The sequence below is a fragment of the Sturnus vulgaris genome, chromosome 1 (assembly GCF_052056855.1).
Source record: "Sturnus vulgaris isolate bStuVul1 chromosome 1, bStuVul1.hap1, whole genome shotgun sequence".
NCBI lineage: Eukaryota > Metazoa > Chordata > Aves > Passeriformes > Sturnidae > Sturnus > Sturnus vulgaris.
This window is the reverse complement of record NC_142243.1, coordinates 31911238-31926526: the sequence shown is the minus strand read 5'-3', so window position 1 is coordinate 31926526 and position 15289 is coordinate 31911238. Positions and strand designations below refer to the sequence as shown.

At 40.1% G+C, this 15289-nt stretch overlaps 1 protein-coding gene across 1 annotated transcript in view; it reads left to right on the top strand.

Annotated features, from left to right (window-relative positions):
- The window catches only part of IGF2BP3 (insulin like growth factor 2 mRNA binding protein 3), a 111238-nt gene that overhangs the window by 19563 nt on the left and 76386 nt on the right, over nucleotides 1-15289 (top strand). Inside the window, exon 3 of the mRNA XM_014894347.2 lies at nucleotides 4833-4881. Within this exon, the coding sequence (XP_014749833.1) occupies nucleotides 4833-4881 (49 nt within the window). The remainder of the gene's footprint in view (nucleotides 1-4832; nucleotides 4882-15289) is intronic.

Sequence of the window (15289 nt, the reverse complement as noted above, 5' to 3'; positions counted from 1 at the left end):
AAGGAGTAAGAGGCAGCATGTCTCTGGAGGGGAGGGAGGCTGGTGAGAAGGGTCTGGCAAGAGTGTAGACACAATTGTGTGCAAGTGTAGTCACTTTGATACTTGCATGTTTCACTGTGAAATAGTAAAATTTTGACACATCTGAGATCCAAAAAAAAAGGGACTGCGAGCAAAAGCATGATTCTTTATTGTTCTTTGCTTTATAATTGTCTATCTTCTCTCATTTAAAATTACTTTCCCCTAAGGGGAGGTGCAATCTGATGTGATTTGCCTTTGCTAAGCATCATATAAAGCATAGAGTGAGATTGTATTAGTCAAAGTGAGACTTAATGCAGGGATGCAATCTTGACACCCTTTTAACTAAAGGGGAACTTGATATTCTGAAGGAAAAAGTCCCGGTGTATTGATGGCAGAGAGAGAATGAAAGGGTATACATAAAATAAATGAAGAAGAAAAGCCACAATTTCAGCATTTTGTTTTTCCCACCACCTTTTTCCTAAGACATGTGTAGTATTGATTCATATGTGTGGAGGGTTCTTGTGGGTTGGGAGCACTAGGTGTCCCTGTGCATGTTTGTTCTGTGTATTGATGTAAGAGAGATTACCCCTTCAGAGATCGCTAAAATGGCTTTTAGTAAATTATCCATCTTTATGGTACTTTGCCCTTTTTGTCTCTACACACACGTGTAGTACAAATATGCTGCTTTCCTGGTGAAGGGGCACAATAGTGGCTGCTTGTTTTAGTTGCTTTCAGTGTTGCAGAGATATTTATGTCCCCCAAATACAAGGCTCTGGGTCACAATATGCCCAGAATAAATATGTTGGCATTTGGTCATCAGCAGTGGCTTAAAGTAACTGAATCCTGTTACGTAGATAGTACCTGAAAAGAAGAATCCAAATGTGTGCAATTCCTCTTAAGAAAAGTAAATTATTGCCAAGCAATTGCTTATGGACTAACCTTGTACAGAAACCAGAGAAAGCTCTCTTCTTACCCAAAGCACTTTTTACTGGGTATCTTTGAAAAAGAAAAATGAGTGGGAATACCTGTTCACATGCTGTGAACATAAGTAGCTTTCCAAAACCTTAGTATGATACAGAGCACAAACCTAATTTGCCCAGACTTTTTTTTCAGTTGACATCTATTTGCAATGCCTATTTAGGATGGGAGAAATGAATTAAAAAATCTGCTTAACTGGAAAAAGTGCAAACACAAGGTCTATGTGAGTCACATTGAGAGGTGCTGGCAGGGTTTTATTAAGGATTTAAGACTAGGTGGGCTAAATATTAAATGAAACTACGTGTAATAAAATACCTTCATGGATTGAGGTAGGACTATTTCTTGTATTACCCACTTGGTGTGAGTGCAAATAGTCATAAAGTAACAAAAGTTGAGATTATTTCAAAGCAGAATATAACAAAACCCTCTGTAGGGCTCTGCTGCCTGGGATAAAAAAGCTATAGGATTTTTGCATATTTCTACTTTGCTGAAGAAAACAGGGTCATGAGGAAGATGGAAAGCACTCTGAAAGCGCTAACTGCCCGAGATCTGAGTGTATTTCCAGGAAGATACTCTGTACTTTTCTCTTTCCTTTCCCCACCTATTGCGTGGAGTTTTGACTCTGTGCAAAAGAGCGCTTGCTGAAGTCAGAACGCATCCTTGTGTGCTGCTCTCTTAAATTCAGTCAGGACACAGCTTTGTCCCTTACCCTTTGCTGCACTTCTGCATTTGGTTTGGGAATTTTCTTGAGGAGCTTGAGAGCTGTTTTTCAGCGGGCTCACATGCAAGCAGTAGAGAGAGTGCCTGCGCAATCACTCGTGCTGTCCGGCAAGGAGGATCTGTGCGGGAGCCCACGGGAGGAGCGATGCCCGAGCGGGAGCTGCATCCCCCAGCTCTGGCAGCACCACGTGCGAGAGATGGTCGCTCTCTGCTTGCTGCTCGTTCTGCTCCTGAGAACACAAAAACAACTAGGTCATTTCTAGCTACCCTTCCTGTGTGCAGAGGGGGAAAGAGACAAGCTCTGTGTGCTTTTAGGCATTCTTAAGGAATATATTAGGGCTTCCTAGACAAGGGGCTAATAATAGTAAATGAAATGGCAAAATCTCAAATGTGCCCACGATCTCTAATGCCGGTCTGTGTGATTCCTCTCTTGGCCATGCAAAGTTTTATTCAGTTATATTTTTTCCCTATGGCTAATTGTGATACAGAAATAATGCAAAAGAAATTTCACATACATCAGTAAACACTAGATTTTAAACTTGTGCACTAGGTGACAAATTAAAATTATTTGCAGCCAAGAAACTGATGAAGGTACAAATAGTTCCAAATTAAGTGGCATGTTTATAGCTATTCTTGTACTTTTCAAGTGACCTTTCACTTTTGTACAATAGGTGTCTCACTATTGCCATAAATTGAGGTGCACAACAGGACCGTACCTGTGTTGTACTTAGCTTGCCATTTTCTTTCGCTGCTTATGAATGTAGCAGGGGAACTAATAATTTTAGGGTGGCACTTCTTCCTTGCTCATCTCCTTTCCTTCTCCTTTTCAGGATGTTCAAGTTATTTCTGTGCTACAAATATTGACTGGCTAAAGTTTTAAATTGTATCAGACTTTTTCAGTTGCTTGAAGTCACAAGGGGAAGAAAAAAACCCCAAAGCCAAACCTTGATGCTACTCTTCAGTATTAGAAGCACAGATTGCTTTTTTCTGGTCCATCTTTTGAGTGTTGAGCAGTACAGAAGATATGTAGGTTTTCCTTCTGAAATGAAATGTGAGGTGGTGGTAGTTTGGTGAAAGTTGTATAAGTGTTTCTGGAAAGGACTTCCCCACCACCTCCCTTCTCATCAGCAGATATACCCTGTGCAGTGTGGGCACTGGTGGCCAAATTTGGGGTGTGGGGCTGGGGTGACACCTGCTATTGGTATGGTGGCAGGGCTGTTGGGTTCGGACCCTTCTGTGAATGGCGCTCCTTGCTATGAAACTCATGAATTTTAATTGGAAGCTACAAGTGTGAGAGAGTAATGGCACAACACGGTTTGAAGCACATTGAATAGTGTATTGGCTGCCAATTTTGTGGTTTGGGGTTTTGCTGTATTAAAATTTCCCAGTATTTTTAATATTGAATGAACATCCCCTTTTATGTTTTAGTTCAGGACCCAGCTTCCAAGTTTCAGGTTGCTGTGTGAGATTATTTTGACGTCTCAGAGCAGTGTATCACTACTTTAGGTTTTGCATCACTAGCTGAGATGAAGGTCTAAGGAAAATTTTGCAGGCTTCAAGGAAATATTCTGCCCTCCCTATTGCAGTGAAGCAGCTCCTGACTTTCCCTGCTTTATTGAAAATGAAACCTTAACTGGGTTGTGTGTGGTTTGGGTTTTCGTTCTCCCTTCCCTGCCTATTTATATGATCAAATGCTGAAATCTGCTCCTACTTGCTTGAGAGGGAGTGAAAACAGCTGAGAAATACTACAAAACTAAGCCTTGTTTCTGTTTTCTGGCCAAATCACGTTTGTTGCTTGATCTCATGGTCCCCGTAGTGTTGGGGGTGACACTTCCACATGAGGAACAGTTTGGGCAAGGTGGCTTTGTGCTGTAACCTCTGCCTGTGCCTTGAACAAAGCCTGCTGGGAAGAGCATTTCAAGATGCAAAACACTCTCTGCAGGCCTGGGTAGGTGGTGGTGTTAGGGAAAGGAGTGTATTTTAAAAGGATTTGGGGGCGAAAAGGAAAGCTTTTGATTTTATTGCTAGACAAGTACATCTCTAAAACTTGTTTTGCTTGAAGACTTCACTGGCTTGTATAAATTTAACTGTTATAAAAAATCCTTAAAATGTTAAGCATTTTTTTTTCGGAGAGGCCATTATTGAGCAATTAAAACGTGAGATAGAACTAGGTGTTTGAACATAAGATGCTTACTTTAGCTGCTTTGGTGTACCAAAATGCAGTCGAGACTTTGTAAGTCTCGACTTTTCTCCCTTCCCCAGAGCTCCCCAGGATGGCCATGCTGACCCTTTCAGCTCAACATACCTGAGCCTAGCCGAAACTGTGTTAATCTACACATTCTTGTAAATCCCGAGGGGTCTGTGGCATCTCTGGCATTTATTTGTTCTCTCACTTTGGGGGAAGGGAGGAGACAAAGGACTTGGCTGTGAAGGCAGCCAGCACACTGCCAGGCTTTGCAGGAGCACTTCAAAGTGAATGTTTTGTTTACTAGATAAGTAAAAACTGATGTAAATTTGGGTTGAAAATACAATGAATTTACTGATTCTTACCCTTTCCTCCCAATAACGAATGAAGAATGTTAGTCATGCAAATATTAGAAAATAGTCCATCATTAGGTTAATGAAAAGCTTAATGTTAAAACAAAAGTATTTATTAAAATTTATATTCCTTACCTTGAAGGAATGCAACATCCTGACGTATCATCTTGGTGAATTAAAAAAAAAAAAACAAAATAACAACAAAAATCTCTTCAAGTGTGTGAAGGAGAACCCAGTACAAATACATGGGATTATCACACCCATTTATAACAGAACTAGATACTGAAGGCCTTAAAGCTAAAATAGAAATACTCTTCAAGAAAAGTGGAGGCTTCATGAAATGTAACAGCTGTCAAATGTGTAACAAGTATTTCTGTAACAGTTCTTTGGACTTGAAATGGTTTTGACCTGACATTCCCCCCTCGGCGATCTGTTGGTTTTTTTGAATTCTGTATTTGGTTTTGCCCCTTTTAGTATGACAGATGCTTAAATGTATGACACTGCTATGTATAGTCTATCTTGCAATAATGTTTTCTCTGGGTTTTTTTAAAAAACTATTTTCTTTAATTTATCTGCAGGAGTCGGAAGCTTCAGATCAGGAATATCCCGCCTCACTTGCAGTGGGAGGTAGGAAGCTATTTTAAAAAAATTATATCTTTGCTTAAAAACTATGTTTCTGTTTCTCTCTTTATCCACAGGACTTTTCCCCTTCCCCCACCTTTCACTTGCTTTGCACACACCACCCATTCTGTTCTGGGGAAAAATCCTTTGGAAGAGGGAACAATAGAGCCTTCTAAGCAATTCAGATAACTGCCTTCATTTCTGTTTTCCAAGTTAACCATAAAAAATGTTGAAATGGATTCCTTGGTGAATGCTGACTTCCTGATGCAGTCACTCGCTTTGACTGAAAGTTCATCCATTTTGGACCTTGCTAGTGTTTGGTGTGTGAGTTCAGCAAACTTAATAAAAGTTCTTATTTAAATACTTGGTCAAAAACCATCACAGAAGCAGAAATTTAGATCTGGTCCTTTTTTTGGGTGTGGGGCTTTTTGGGGGCTTTTGTTTCTTTTCCTTGCTTCTCTGTATTGGTAGCACTATGGTAAATAGTTTGTTCACAGTATTCTGGTTATTGACTCTCACCAGTATAGACACACTTGCTGTTTGCAGTCCACAAATTGTGTTCTAATTTTTGCAGTAGATGGCAAACTGTGAGAACAGATAGATCTGTTTTCTTCACTGTTTTTCTGCCTTGAATATGTTTAAAATTTTTTTATGTTTTATTAGTGGCAAGTCATCCTCTTGCCTGAGGGAATTCAGAGAGTGGTGGGTTTGGGGATAAAGCTCCAGTAGCATTGTTCTCCAGTAGGTTTGGTCTCTTGCCTTCATCTGACTTTCCATCTGCAGCTACTTCTTTGTTTGCACTGCCTGATTGCCTCCTGGCTTTGAAGGAAAATGGAGGCATTGGTCTGTTGAATCAAGGCTGTCAGCCACAGGGTCTCTGTAAGGTATCACACCACCTCTCACTGCTCCAGCCTGCCTTTCTGGTGCCATGTGAGCTTTTTCTCTGCACTTCCCAAGCCCTGCATACCCCTCAGCTTGACAATATCCACTTGACATCTCTTATTTCTATTTCATAACTGCTTTTTTATGTCAAGCTTCTGGGATGCATAGTAATAAAAATGGTTGAGGCTGACTAATTTGAAGATTAACTCTTTTTTTGGTATGAAATCCATCAGAGGATTTTGTGTAGGAATAGTAAGTATCAGAGCAGAGGCATACAACTCAGATGTGAATAAGCAGATGTTTAACAGAAGTGCTGTTGAGCAGAGTACTTAAAAATGCTTCTACCTGCTCATGACTCCTTACATATGTAGCTAATACTGCTTGTATATTACAGGTATCTACCCCATTTCCCATCTGCTTTCTGACTGTTAAATGATCCCTCTTTCCCATTGTTGCAGTTTCTGCAGTTGGCAGTGGTGACATCTGGTCTCAGACAGATGTTTTCTCTGCCCATCTTTTAAAAACCACTTCGTCTTCCTGAAGTTCCCAAGGAAGAGTTAAAATTGTCCCTATTAAAAATCATCTCAGCCTTGCCTACATGCCCTCAAGCGATTTTTACAGACTTAACCCTTTGAGCAGAGAATTTATAGATCCCAAAATTTGTACAATACTCCTTTTGCATTCTCTTGCAACATCAGGGTTGCCTGCCAAGTAAACTTTGTCCAATAACCTCCTAAAGCTCTTCTTTGTAAGTGCTGGTGGTCTCGCACCTCTGCACTTAAGCAGGTAAGCTTTGTATGTCCTTAAAATAGTGCTGATAAAGTACAGTGACTGATAATTAAATTAATCAGGGAATTGTCTTATGTCAGTTTACCTTGGGTTCTGATATCTTTTTTTTTGATGTTAAAATCCTTGGAGAAACTGCTTTTGAACTCTATAAGAAGGTTTTTGATTATTCCCCCTTAAAACAAGTCTTTCTTAGTGGGGGAGTAGAAATGTATATCTTCAGAGAGGTATTTATATGAAGAAATGCTCTTGCAGAATATTTTGAGTGGATGGTATGTGAGTGTGCACGTGTAGCAGCTGGAGTGATTTTACTTAGATTGTGTCTTATAGTCCCTCTGTGCCAATTTGCTTGCCTCATCACCCCTTTGTTAATTGCTTGAATCAAGACTGACTTCTGATAGGTGTGAAATCCTTAAAACCAGACCAAAACTAATGATGAAAGAGGTCTCTAGGTTAGTTAGTCTGCCAGCCCTCATGTATGTTCCATATTGAAATACAAAACACACTTTGTAACACCTTTCCTTTTACTGTGACATAGGATGTGTTAAAAGAACAGCAGATTAATGTTCTTGTGAACTGTTTTTCCCCTGGTATGGCCACTGTCAGGAAGGTTAGAGTGCCATTCTTTGCAAAAGATGTAGTAGCTGTCTTGTTTTCATTTTTTTTCTTTATAAATACATTTTATAAATACTTTTTATTTATGTAATTGTTCTAAGCACCACCAGATGAGTTTTGCCTCGTGGTTTCCAAAACCAGAAACATTTTCAGGTAATGTTGAAGGCTAATTTGAATTGAGAATGTTTTGAGATGCATCACTTGAGGAAGGTGCCCCACTGTTGATATAGATCTTTTGTTCTCCATGTAGGTAGAAGCTGGCTTTTGAGATTTGTGGAATGCTGGAGTAAATCAGTTTCTGGTGAAAACCTAGAAACTTTTCCACTGGTGTACCCTTTTATGCATATCTAAGAGATATGCATATTTATTTAGTAAAATCGAGTGCCTTTAGTAGAAGAAAGAAGAGCAAACATTGAACTTTAGTGATAAGGAAATTTTGTCTTCCCCTTGGATGTAACCGAGTGTCCTGAAAACTTGTGGTAAAATAGTTGGCCCACAGTTATTCCATATAGTTTGGGAAACTGAGTATGAATGGCTACAGAGTAAAAGTAACAGGCATTTATTAGTATGACTTTCAGGAGCCAAGAATAGAAATTTAGATTAGCTACTTGATTTTTTTGGCTGCCCCTTTGGACAATAATATTCCCACTAGTGTTCTCCTTCACATAGGTTGGCATTACTGATTAAAATATTGACTCTTAAAAAACAGCCATAGCAATTGAGCTTGTAGTTGTTTCCTCTGTGTTATGTAAGACCTCGCTATGCACTTATCAGACCATCATGGTATAAGCAAAAAAGGTAAGATAACCCTTTTAGACCATATTCAGAGTTAAGTGGTGTAGAAAAAGGCAGATAATGAACTGCTATAATCTGCTGAGTTACTACTTTGAAACAAAACCGTAAGGTTGCTATCCTGAAGAGCTCACTTGAAAAGTGCAGCTGTAAAAGATAAAATTCTAATTTATTCCAAGGCATTCAAGGTTAAGTTTGTACAAAACTTGTCTGGTAATTAATTTGAACTTCACAAGATTTTTGGCAAGGCTCTGCAGGTTTCTGTATGTGTGGGTTGGGTACTCTTGTGCTCCTCGCCCAGCTAGGAGAAACTGGAGGTGGAGGGAAGATAGCAACTCTGTATGAACTCAGAAAATTTAGAAGTTGCCTCAGACTGCAATTGGAGTTTGGACTGGTAGAGGATTAGCCAGGATCATGTTTTCTACTCATCCATGAGTTCACTTGCATCTTGCCCCTACCCTCACTGGACTGTCTCTGAGGATTCTGGACCAGTGACCAGTTCCATAGAAGCATCATGACTCTGCATGCATGATCTTCCTTTTCTGCTCCTCACACGTAATTTGCCTATAGAGGTTATTGTACCCATAATCCATAATTTGTAATTTGGAGAACTCGTGCATGATCAGATCTTGATGCTTAAATAAATCATTGTATCTTGTTACAGAATCTGTTTTGTGAAACTAAATCAAACAGTTAATGCATCATTTTTAGTGGTAGTATGTGAGCAGTAGTAGTGTAGTATAGACTGGTAGTATTCTTCCCCTTTTCTGTCCTCACTCCTGAAATACAAAGCCCAGATTGATGCTAAGATTCATGACTAATGAAGAACTTGGAACACCCTTGTTTCCCATTCTCCATGGACAACATTCTAATCTCTTACTCATTGGAAACAAGTACCCTGGCTCTGTGGCTGCTGCAGAAAAGTAAATAGATCTCTTCTTACTCTTTCCTGAACTGCTGTCTATAGCACACTGATTTGACTCCTAATTTGCAATGGCAAGTACTCTCTCTTAGCTTGTGTATATACAGCACTGGAGGTGTATTTGCAAGACAAAATTATAGTCCCATCTAGTTATGGTGATTTAAAACTAAAATACCTAGAGTTGGTTTCTGGTGCAACACAACGAGGATTCGAGTAGATTTCTGATGAGGAACCATGCAATGCCAACCCATTTTATTTCTCTTTCTGTTAAAACATTTTAAATCTAGTATCTAAGCCTGTAGAAGATGCTTCAAGAGATTTTCTTTCCAAATATTTTTTCCGTGTTTAGTGAATAAAACACTAGAGAACAGACTTTCAGGACACAGATGGTGCCAGAAATGGCACTTGCTGGCTCAGCAGGAAGGTAGCTGTTGAAGAGTTCCTACTTATCTTGTGGGCTTATTTCCTTATCAGTTTGGATGGAACAGATAAACAGATAGTGTTGATGAACTTGGTAACAAAAAAGGTAGACTAAAAGCCGAGCCTGTGAAGTGTGAACCTGTTGAGTGAGCAAAGAAAGCAAGAAAAATGCTGTGAATGTGTATTCCTAGCTTTGCTGTGAGACTTGCAGGTTGCTTTCAGGGACAGAAATGTGTGGGAAGGACGGTCTGATTTAGCTCTTCTGAAGGCAAAAGAATGTTACTAAACAGGGTTTGCTTTTCCTCACTTTTTCATGGAAATGAAAAATGAAGTCTCATGGTTATGTTGAGACCGCCAATGTTTCAGATTCCTCAAGCAGAAGTAGTAATGGAAAAAAAAAAAGGATTTCTGGAGCTGCAAAGTGAGTGCAGGTTCGGCATCAAGATTTCTGACAGTGCAAGGAAGGTGGAGATGGCTCAAACATATCTGTATATTTTGTAGAACAACTTTCAGTATCATTAAAAGAATGGAGACTGATTCTCAGTGGGCAAATGTTTGTAAGTTTTATAGTGCACTAAGTAACTGTCCTGAGGATCTGCAGTAGCTTGTATTGCTGCTTTGAATAAAGCAGCAAGCTCTGTAGGGTGGATTGTTTGTTCTTCAGAGATGCAGTGTAAAAACTTCTCTTGATGAACAGTACCTGCTTAAGATTCAGCCTATTTTACAATACCAAGGACAGGTGGGTATCTTGTGGATTTTAGGAAAAGAAAACCAGTGAAACTATAGCAATTAAGAATAAGTCATGATTATATAAAGTAGATACTTCTCATAAAACCAAGATGTAAAGAGGAGATGCAGGAATGAGCTGTAAGTACAATGAAAAGAGTTCTAGAAGTAAGGTGACTCGCCAGTAAAGATATATAAAGTAAATGGAAATATGGTCTCTCACCTCAAGCTTCCTCCAAGAATCCTAACTTAATGTAGTGCTATAAAAATAATGTTTAGCTATAAAAATGCTAACAGAACGTTAAGCATGCACAAATCCGCTGCTGCCTGCTAGGTCTGGCAATCTCTGGTAGGGATCTTTGAGAAGGAAGCAGAAAACAGTGTGCTACATCAGGCACTAAGCTGTATTTCTTGTCAATTGCCACTCGGTCCTATTCGGCAGGTGAATGGAGAACATGTTATTCTGTTCTCTGCAGCAGTCTTTTACATATTGGAAGACCTATGATGCTTTGGGAGGGTTAAGGAGGGAGTTTAAGTTCTTTCAATCTCTTCTCAAGACTCTTGTTTCTAGGCGGCTGTTTGTTGGGAAGTCTCTTACCTGGGAATGTCCCATGAGGCTTCTCCAGAGTAACTTCTGCATTTTAGGATAGCTTCGAGCTCTTGTCCCCAGGTATATCGTTACTCCATTTCAGCTTTGTGCCATCTTCCAAGTTTAGTGAGCAGAAACCTGATGCAACACTAGATGGTGTAGTCCCTGCAAACCCTCTGAAACGGAGCCTTTTAGTTTGACAGTAGGCTGGCAATGATTGTTACCTGACAGGGATCCCAAGGTCAGCTTCTCACTGGCTGTTGTGATGCTGTCAGTGTTTGCCTTATGAGCTTGTTTTAGGGGACGGTGTCAGAAGCCTTTGGAAGGGAGATTGCCTTCCTTCCCCTGATTAATTTTGTTACAATGAGAAACTGGAAAGATTTATCAAGAATTATGTACATCAAAGATGGAATCTTGATCATGTGCTTCATTTGATTCGTACTACAGGATAGAGGACAGAGTAGCTTCTGGGGCAATGCAAACCTCAGAAAGGCACTGCTTCCTCCTGGGCTTGCATCTATACCCAGGGGAGCCTGGGGGGCTGCCTTTGCTTCTCTTCTGACAAAAAGAAAAGAGAGGGTGATCATCTCTCCTTTGTTATCTGACCTGGGACACACTCTGAACCAACTGTTTTTCCTGATCTGCATGTATTTCCCATTACCTGGCTGGGCTTAGCTGCAGGTGAGGCAATCTGATACACTAAAGTGACCATGGAAGATCACCCAGTTTTGCACTTCAGATGACATGCTGGCTTATGTTGGGATTTTAATTGCCTGGCTTGATTATAGGGGATGATATTTGCAGGTGTATGTGAGCTAATCAACACCACTTGCAGGTGTTTAAATACAGTGTGAGAGTGGAGGTCCTTGGATAAATATGCAATAAGCTTATTTCTCACCTAGGCTGATTTATTCATACAAATGTGTTGGTTATAGCACTGCTGATAAACGTCATACAATTGTTATAAACAAGGGGAAGAATTCAATGAGGAAAGCTAATTTTCTTTGAGATTTGGACTACAGATTTTTTCATTTAAATCAGAGTCCTACTGAAAACAGTTGATAGTGATACTTTTATCAGGCCCCTCTGCAAGACTTAATATCCTAGAAGTCCCTAATGAAGGTATTTTGTTGCTCTATAATAGTTGTAGGCTTAGTTAGAAAAGTCACATTGCATTAGTTAACACAAAGGTTTCTCTAGGAAACTTGTATTGTAGTAGCTTAAATAATGAGTAGGGAAATTAGATGTGAGGTCAGTGCTCTGTTGCACTAAGCACCCAGAATATACAGAAGGTGTTGTTCCAACCAGAGGAACTAGACACAGTGTTAAAACCCATCAAAAGACTTATGGGATCAGAGCTGGTTGACTGGCCTAGTTCAGAGGTGTGAAAGTTGCTCTTCTTACTCCAGGTGGCCCAGGTAATTAAGCCAAAAGAAGAGGAAGTAGAAGATTTTGGGCTGTTCTGCAGGAAATGTGGCATTGGGCAGATGTTCAGGGAGCCACAGGACTCATATAGCAGAGGCAAGAAATTTGGCTGAGCAAGTTTTAAACTGTGCCATGAGGTGTCCCAGCTTTTTGACCACAATCTTAAGCAAGCTGAGTAGTAAGTTTCAGTGACTTCAGGGCAAGGTTTATGAGATGCTGTGGAGGGGACAAGGAGTGGAGAAAAGCTTCCACTTGGACCTGAGGCTTTTAATCTGTTGCCTTGTCTGAGCCACACAGCTTTGTGATTCAGTGAGTTGTCTACATTTCTGTGTTAGAGTGTAAGCTGCTTTTGGCTGTGATGGGCTCTAATTGGCAAAACACAGCAAACTGGTGAGTTTTAAGTGTTAAATCCTAGCTAATATTTGTCTTTTGAGACTGCATTTATAGCCCTGTATCTTACTTCCCTTTCAGAATTCAATGATAGAAATAGACAAGTGAAAGGTATAGAAAAAGGAAGAAATGTTTCAGTGCAACTGTTTGACCAAAACTTCTCCTCCCATTCAAATTTGCTCCATTGTCCTGTGACTGATATGAGAAAGTCTGTTTTCATTACTGGTTTTAGTCTTCTGTGATTAAGGAAATCACAACATCTAATCTCTTAACTTTTCAGGAATGTTCTAAAACCTAAAACAGCTGTTAGTGTGCAGGAATTTTGGCATTGTCACCACACGGTTGCTTGGCACCGTTTAGAAACGATATTGCTCACAAGCCTAGAGTAATAGTTACTTGTTTATCCTGTCACTAACAATGACTCCAAAAGTTGAGAAATCTTAACAGACATACAAAATTTTCTTGGTTCAAAACTTTTTGGGAAACCAGCTGCCAATCCTTACTTTTTATTTGTAGTTCTAGAAAGGTGTCAGTGAAGACCTATGTTCAAGGACTCAGTTGTCAAGGTGCTGCACTCCTTAACTATTATTTCTACTTAAGGAGTCACTTTAATCATGATGCAACCACTTTATCCAGCATTATGATATGTTTGTTCTGAGAATTGCTAAACCATTCAGGTTGGAAAAGGGTCTCAGGAGGTCTACAGCCCAACTTTCTGCTCAAATCAGCACTCTGTATTGAATTCAAGCTGCATTGCTTAAGGTTTTGTCCTGTCTAGGAGATCTCTAGAAATGCAGTTCGTGCAACCTCTCTGGGTCACCAGTTCTAAGATTTAATTAATCCACTGGTAAGAATTGTTTTCCTTATACCTAGTGAGGACATCTGTTGTGTCAACTTAAGTTTGGTGTCTCCTGTTCTACCCTCCATCTCTGTGAACAGCTTGGGTCTATCTTCTCAGTGACCTCTGGGGCAGACTGCTGCTATGCTCCTCCAAAACTTGTCCATATTTTGGTCTCAATATGCCCATTTTCTTCACTTGAGAGGTATTCCAGTCTCCAGAAATCTTGGTGGCCCTTCACTGTATTCATTCCAGGTTCTCAATGGGTGTCTTGTACTGGAGGTCCCAAAAACTGCATGAGGTATTTGCATGTGATTGGTTATGCCCTTTTACTCAGTATTCATTAACTTTCCTCCATCCATTGCCTGTGTTCCTGTTAATACAGGTTGTTGTTGACTACCTTTTCTGCCAGGACACAGACATTTGTTTCTGCCCTTCTGGTAGAAGGTGGCCAGGTAGGGTATCATCCTCTGAGCCCAAATGTTATTCAGTGTAGCATCATTACTGGAACTTAAGCTGGATGGGGAACCTCTGCAGGTCTGTCACCTGTACATACAGCAGGGAAACCTGCCTGGAAATGGTATTGCATCTCTGCAGATAGATCTTGGAGGCTGTGTGCCATTGCTGGATAAATTTCCTTAAACACAATGACAAATTAAGCCATTGTTCAAAGGACTCTTAAGTGAGACAGCCTGGAAACCAAGTCGGTAGCACCACCACACTGCTGGGAAGAGCTTCATTTCACACATAATTGCATTATCTTGTTCACCTCTGGTGCTCCAATAGCATAAACCCCCAACTGCTGAGGGACTGCTTGGTGAAATTGTAGATTCTGAAGCTTGCAACCCCATAGCAAAAGTCCCAAAGTATGTTTTTGGTCCACAGAGTAATACAGTTTTTTAATAAGAAAAATGTACTTATCCCTGTCAACACTATTGACATAGTTTTTATTTGTCTTTCTCATGGAAATTTACTGTCTCCTAATTACTTATTCATGCTGCCTGATATCCAAATCTTACTCACTTAGGTTTCTCTCTGTCAAACAAGGAACCAGTAGTTCCTACTGGTGTTGGGTGTTCTGCTGAAGTGCTGGTTTTAGATGCTGAGAGTCCAGCCCAAAAACTCCTGAAGAAATTAGACATCCATACCTTTTCTGTTGGCCTGTATGAAGCTGCTGGTAAAGCTACATGCTTTTATAAACAAAAATGGCCTTCAAATGTTGTAAAATTGGTGTGATTAGGAAAACACTTCAGTCCTGCTCTTAGGGAAGTTCTGAACTTATTTCAGTTACCTGCCTTGAAAGGAGAGGCCACTAGCAGGGATGGTTGCTTCACACTTACCTATTGTACAATTTGAAAAAGAATTGAAGGAAATGTATAAAGGAGTTGCTCCTCTGGCAGTAGCACAAGAAACTTTGAGCTCTTGTTCACAGTAGCCGAAGGAATAGAAAAATGTTAACTTCAAGTGGCCTCAGTAATTCTACTCGGTTTGTGCATAAAGAACATGAAATCAGCAACACAGGGTCTAAAGAGAGGTTAATGTCCAGCCATGTAACCCACCTTTGCTGTGCCTTGGGGGGGTACAGGACTAAGGACAAGGATATAGTGATAGTTCGCCAGAGCAGTCTATGGCTTTTTAGCATTTTGCAGCCCTGAAACCTACTGACCTAAAACCAGTGAGTTTGTATTTGAGAAATTAATCTAGAGTTTCTGGTAAACATGTTCTTGAACCGTGCAAACTCCTGACATCCACAATACAATGCAGTGAAGTGCATGGTCTTAAGAAGAGCAATCTTATTTCACATGCTTTGAACTTCCACCTATCTCCCAGCTCCTGTATTGGAAGGAAGAATGAATAGCTCTGACTTTTTCTCCCTCTCTGTTTTCCTTATTGTTTTAATGACATTTATTCCTCAGCCCTTTCTTTTTCATACCGAAGAAGTAGAGCCTTCTTAGCTGTTTTTGGAAGCTGCTTCCCATTCTTGGATTATCTTTGTCCATTCTTGGAAATTTTTATTGATTTGGAATTA